At 41.2% G+C, this 6666-nt stretch overlaps 1 protein-coding gene across 1 annotated transcript; it reads left to right on the forward strand.

The window, feature by feature from the left end:
• Positions 1-2869: 2869 nt before the first annotated feature.
• On the forward strand, positions 2870-4360 carry LOC128639000 (protein C18orf25 homolog). Its single transcript, XM_053691138.1, has one exon. The coding sequence runs from the start codon at positions 3032-3034 to the stop codon at positions 4358-4360; it is 1329 nt and encodes a 442-aa protein (XP_053547113.1). The 5' UTR covers positions 2870-3031.
• Positions 4361-6666: the final 2306 nt, after the last annotated feature.

Consider the following 6666-nt stretch of genomic DNA (forward strand, 5'->3'; position numbering starts at 1 on the left):
GCTACATTTAGACACCAATCAGAAAGTGCTACCCAGGTTCTGAACCAAAAATGGGCCGGCTCCTATGCTTACAATCTTGCTGTTTCAAAAAACAGATATAAAGAAAACGAAGGAATATTGATAATAGGAGTAAATTATAAAGTTGCTTAAAATTGCATGCTCTATCTGAATCATGAAAGTTTAATTTTGACTAGACTATTCCTTTAAAATGTTTATTCAATATACTATAATTTCTTGTATTAATAAACTTATCTAGCCAACATATATGCCCCATCCCATATAACTTAGCATGTATTTAGAGACCAAGCATGAGTATACTTCCAGTATCATACTAGTAAGCAATTATACTGTAAATTATTTGGCTCTTCACAGAATTATTGCATTCAAGATCCTGGCATTGTATTGTATCTTAATGTGAATACAGTATATTTCATGTTTCTAAGAATTTTTGAGTGCATGGATTTATGTTTATGACCAATATTCATAGGACCTCTTTTTTATTACATATATGAAAAATAAAAAGAAACAGATGTTATTATTCTGAGACTCTATAACACATTTCAAATTCACCAATGCAGCAAACATCTATCCAATACAGTAGGTTTCAGATCAATACATATACACATATATACATATATCTGTGTCATCCTAAGACTTTACAGATGTGAGTCCCTTTGTTCTGTAATCAGGAAAAAGGGGGGCTGGTCTATTATAGTTATAGACCAAGGGAGATCTTAGCTGACATCAAATATCAAAATTACATATGTAGTTTATTTAATGCGATTCACAGGTACCCTGACACCCCACCCCCTACTACAGGACTCACTCCTTTCTACATCGAATTTGGCCTTTTCATGGCTTACACAATCTCCCAGATTCATGCTCAATGTTGTTTTTGCTATGAGTACTTTGTCAGAGGAGAGCTGATCTCTGACCGGGAAAACCCTTCTAGGCTGGCCGGGCTCCTGGAACTGCCGGCCGGCCACACCGGATACCCACCAACCCCTCTCTGGTCGGTTGTTTTACACTGGACACCCGCTACTTTACCCCTGGTCGCTCCAGCTGCCCTTTACCTCAGAGCTCCGCTCTTTTGGGGATTGGTAGCCCCTAGGAAGGACAAGAGGTGGGGTGATTGCCGGAGGGGAGCTCCTTTGGACTGTGGCATCTGGGGATGGAGAGTTTTCAAATGACATCATGGAAGTGCCGCCGCTCCCCCGGGATCACCCCGAAACCACCACCTCTGTGTCCTAGGACTCTGTGGGACTGTGGCTGCTATGGCAGGCGCCAGCCTGTCTGGAGGGGCGGGAATGGTGGAAGATTTGGGAGGGAGATAAGACCCTTTGTTTGTGTATAAAAGGAGTGTGTGTTTCCCAATAAAAACAGTTCTTGTTTCACCTGAATGCTAGTCTGTCTAGTTATTTGGGTGGGCTCTTGCTATAATCACTTTCTTCACTACATAGCGGCTTGTTCCAGGTAGAGGAAGGACCCTCTGGCAGAGCTACCTGGTCGGGGTAGCCGGAGTCTGCCACAGGGTGGGAACCTAAATACTGGTGCGGTCCAGGTATCAGGGTGGACTACAGGCAGTGGTCACTTGCCAGCTACACAGCTGCAGTCGGCAGAGAGGAAGCAGGACCCCTCTTGGTGGAGCTACCCAGTCGGTTTAGCCAGGGTATCCGTCACAATTATTTTTTGTAATTTTAGAATTTTTTTTATTTTTCGTAGTGTTAGGTTTTCTAATTTTATTAGAATAGTTATGTTAGGTTATTTTATAGTTTAAACTTAGTTTGTAAATTTTTATTTATTTTAAGATAGTTTTATTGTAATTTTAATTTTAAGTTAGGAGGGGTGTTAGGTTTAGGGGTTAATAGTTTAATTTAGTGTTTTGCGATGTTGGTGGGGCAGCGGTTTAGGGGTTAATAGGTTTATTTAGGTGTCAGTAATGTTGAAGAGCTGCAGAATAGAGGCTAATAATTATATTTATTGTCAGTGATGTTGGGGAGCGGCGGATTAGGGGTTAATAACTTTTATTAGTACAAAAACATTTAAAGTCTGAGAGAGTAGAATATATTGCTGTGTTTTTAGTCGGTGCTGCCCTTATAGTACAATGAAAAATAGCAAAAAGGAAGAGAGATATTAGGACACTTATGAATGTCCTAAAAAAGCAAGGGAAATAACTATAGCACATGAAAAAATATTTGAGAAAAATAACAAATTTCTTTATTTAAATATCCCACATCACATTCAGTGATTCATCTATTTCCACCGGGCTGCGGCAGTTAGAGTGAAATCTTACAATTTAAAATAAAACAACAAAAGGTCTACGTAAAGCTAAAGAGATATCCCAGTACCTATGCATACGTATGCAAAACTATAAATACCTCAACCTATAATATAGCACATATAGAGAGATATACAGTGTATTACAGTATTAGGTACAATACTATGTTAGCGGTAACAAACTACCAACGGTTCATAATGCAAAGGAATATAAACATTAGAAAAGCCTAAAAGTCCATGCCCCCACTGTAGGTGTAGAAATGGCTCCTGAGACCATTAAGTAGCAAGTCACGGAAAGTACCGGTATGTGAGAGACCGCAACAGTTCCTGCTGCACACTAGGTCAGACCGATATAAAGCTTTTGGATATTAGGCAAAAAAAAAGGACCGTACTTATCTTGAATCCTTCAGAGTAGAATTGCGATGAACTTGTTCATTGCTGATCCGTAATTCCTCGGCGTGTAACATATCCTATTGGTCCAGGAAATCCAATGGAAAAGTTGTCAGCCGCAACTCTGTATATCCTTGTCAGGGGATTCAATAGAGATACCAAGATGTATCGTTTGCATAAAAAGTTCTTTGCGGAAGCCGGGTGGGCCGTGCTTTTCTGCGGGATGTGTGCGGCAGCCGGCGCGCGGGTGAGGCCCGCAGAGTGACGGAACCGTGCATTTCAGGTTGTTGTGTTGCTGGTTAATAAATAGTCTTCCATATCTGTGCTCCATGATCTGAGGCTTGGGAGAGCGGACACATTTGACATGAAGATGGAGGCAGTTGGGAAATGTGAAGAACTTTTAGAGTCTGAAGTGCCTCCTCGGGTCACTCAAAAGGTGGATACACAGGCTGATGGGAGTACGCTAGAGCTTGAGACTCCTTGTTTAAAAGATGGTGTTCAGGATGTTCCAGACTCTTCCGGGCTTTCCTCAATGCCTTGTTTGCTGATGGAATTAAGAAGAGACTCTTCCGAATCTCAGTTAGCCTCTGCTGAAAGTGACAAACAAACAGCTGGCAGAGTATATGAAAGTGACTCTTCAAACCACTGTATGCTCTCTCCTTCCTCTAGTGGACATTTGGCCGACTCAGATACATTGTCTTCCGCTGAAGAAAATGAGCCACGCCGCACAGAAGCAATAACAGAAGGCTGTGATGCGGCTGTTCAAGGTGTTTCAGTAGCTCGAAAATCCAGAAGGTCTCGATCAGAGAGTGAAACATCAACTATGGCTGCTAAGAAGAACCGTCAGTCAAGTGACAAGCAAAACGGCAGAGTCACCAAGGTCAAAGGACATAGAAGCCAAAAGCACAAAGAGAGAATACGGCTTTTGAGACAGAAGAGAGAGGCAGCAGCACGCAAGAAATACAACTTGTTGCAGGACAGTAGCACTAGCGACAGTGACCTCACCTGTGACTCTAGTACAAGCTCTTCAGACGAGGACGAAGTTTCAGGGAGCAGTAAGACAATCACAGCCGAATTACCAGCTGGCTTCAGTCGTGCTGGGGGATCTACAGGAGCGACCAGGGATATTCCAGGATTGCTTGAAAGGGGCACCGTGTGGGATAGAAACTGCATAGGAAATGTCCTAGAAGAAGCCATGAACTGTTTTGCAGAGATGCAGAGGCAGACTGAAGAGAAGTTCCGTATGTGGATAGAGAAGCTGACGCGACTTGACACAGATGAAGAAGGCAAGCAACAGTTGGATCCCAGAGAACCTAAACTTCAGTTAAGTGGCCAAAGAATTTCTCCAAGCAGCCCAACGGGCACCTTCATGGGCGTCCCAGAGAGCCCTGTCTTACCACAGCAGTCCTTTGGCTCATATGTGAGCTATCAGAATGTTGACACATTAGAGTTCCCACAATCTTTGAACAACAACTTTCCTGACACTTTTCCGGAAAATGGTAATATAGCAGAACAGGAATTAAATCCCTTACCATTGCCAAGAGCTACCCAGGATTTTATTATGTTTTCCCTTCTTGAATTGCACTACACAAGTGCTTTTTATCCCCTAAATAAAACAGACTACCAAAGCCTGTCCGACTTCAGCTTATACTGTAACATGTCAGCGGAACTTCAGGTTCTTTGCTTTGATTAAGCATACTTTGTTTGGATGTTCCCTTTGCATGCCATCTATGATCTGAAAAAGAAGCAATCTATATAGCCAAGTAGAACAACAATGTATGTACTTTTATTATGCAAAACTATACACATGTTTGAGTATTCCAATTTTAAAAAAAATCCATCTTTTATGGGGACATTAAAGTCATGTTTTTGTTCGAAATAGAGCATTTTAAAACTATTTTTTAGTTACTTTCTGTTTAGATGTTTGTGTGGCATGTTACAGCTGAACAGGAGAACTTGGGAAATTGCCCATTTTAGCCAGTGAACTATCTAACCCTAGGGTTAACTAACCTGTGCAAAGATTATCGCTCCATTTGTTTTGTTTTTTTAGTTTTAAAAATGCATTGAATCAGCTTTAAAATAACAAACAATTTAATTTGTACTTTTATATGCATGAACATTTGTGAATGCCCCATTAATATTGTTGCCACAATGTTATATATATGTAGAATTTACTTTCCCTGTTACAGAATATTAAATACATTAGATGGGTTAAAAAAAAAAAAAAAAAAAAAGTTCTTTGCACACAGTAGTAGTTAGTCACCACCTCTGTTAGTCGTCCTCGAGCCCCACAATAATTTCACAGGCATACTTGATGCGCTATCATCTCAGCGCAGATTCACAGTCCACAGATATGTCCTGCTTCATAGACTTTCCAGAGTCAGCAGTAGAGGCTTATATGCTGGTATAAGGCTTTAGCATTCACGCATTACCAATTAAAACCTCAGAGCATTGTTGACTTGCTTCTGAGGTATTATACAAATAGTGCCAACGCACGTTTCACCCCCTCCAAAGCATGTGTCTCAGGGGTTCGTCAGGGCATTCTGAGTCCACACCGGACCTCCTCTTTATAGGGTATACCTGATTAATCACAGGTGATCCTACCACACAGTCTCGCCTACTTTTTTAGAGCTGTATCCTGTGTATAGCAAGGAGCCCTTAAAGAGATATTTACATTTAAATTTTAATTGTGCATGAACAGTTCTTAAATATAAAGCAAACTAGCTCAGGTCTCACCTTATTCCTAGGTATCCCCTTAGCTCTTCTTGCACAAAGAAATCACTCCAAAAAATAAACATAGACCCTGTCAGAATTGTCTTACTCTCTATAAAAAGCTTACATATTCCAGTTTTTCATTTAAACCTACTGGTGATCTTGTACCTAGCCTATAGATCCATTTAGTATCTTTCTGTAAAAGAACTTTGTCATTGTTGCCACCACGTCCGTTAGTGATCCCTTTGTCAATAATTACAAATTTTAGGGAATCCACATTACCATTATGCTTATCACTGAAATGTCTAGCAACATTTGTATCTCTTGAGTGGAGGATGTCATCTCTGTGCTCTTGTACCCGATCCTTTACCATCCTTTTGGTTTTACCAACGTAAAAGACCGGGCACGAGCACCACAAGAGATATATCACCCCCTCAGATTTGCAATTAAAAAAGAATCTTATGTCATAAACCTCATTTCCTTGGACAGAGAATTGTTTAGTGCTATCCATGTGGGCACAGTATACACAGTGCCCACATGGGTAGCTACCCTTAATTCCCTTGTCCTTACGTAGCCAGTCTGCATCAGAGAGACCTCTGACGAACTGGCTTTTTACCAGCTTATCTCACAGGCTCTGTGCCTTTCTGGCTGTCATTTGGGGTACATCTCCTATAGTATTTCTCACCTTATCATCCAAAGTAAGGATGTGCCAATTTCTTTTCATAGCCAGCCTAATATTGTTCCATTGATCATTATACTTAGAAATAAATCTAATCTGATCTTTCTCAGTTCTTGCCTTATCTCTATATAGCAAATCATCCCTAGACGTTTTTCTAGCTTTCCATAGGGATTTTTTCAGACATTTATTAGAATACCCCCTTTTGAGGAATCTCTCCTTCATTAAGCGAGCATGAGTATCAAATTTTGAGAGAGAGGAGCGGCGATGTCGGGGAGCGGTGGAATAGGGGTTAATAATAATATTTAGGGGCATATTTAGTAGCGTATCATGTCCGCTGCACATCACTCCACATCGATAAATGCCGACAGCATACGCTGTCAGCATTTATCATTGCACCAGTAGTTCTTGTGAACTACTGGTGCAATGCGGCCCCCTGCAGATTCGGGGGTGTCAATCAACCCAATCGTATTTGAACGGGTTGATTTCTGTTCGCCACCTCAGAGCAGGCGGACAAGTTAGGGAGCAGCAGTCTTAAGACAAGGGGCATCAAGCTCTATACAGAGCTTGATAAATATGCCCCTTAGTGTCGGCGATGTAAGGGAGCGGCG

This window comes from Bombina bombina, chromosome 8 (assembly GCF_027579735.1).
Source record: "Bombina bombina isolate aBomBom1 chromosome 8, aBomBom1.pri, whole genome shotgun sequence".
Taxonomy (NCBI): domain Eukaryota; kingdom Metazoa; phylum Chordata; class Amphibia; order Anura; family Bombinatoridae; genus Bombina; species Bombina bombina.

Coding starts and splice junctions, on each gene's coding strand:
- LOC128639000 (XM_053691138.1), top strand. CDS start 3,032: ATGAAGATGGAGGCAGTTGGGAAATGTGAAGAACTTTTAGAGTCTGAA.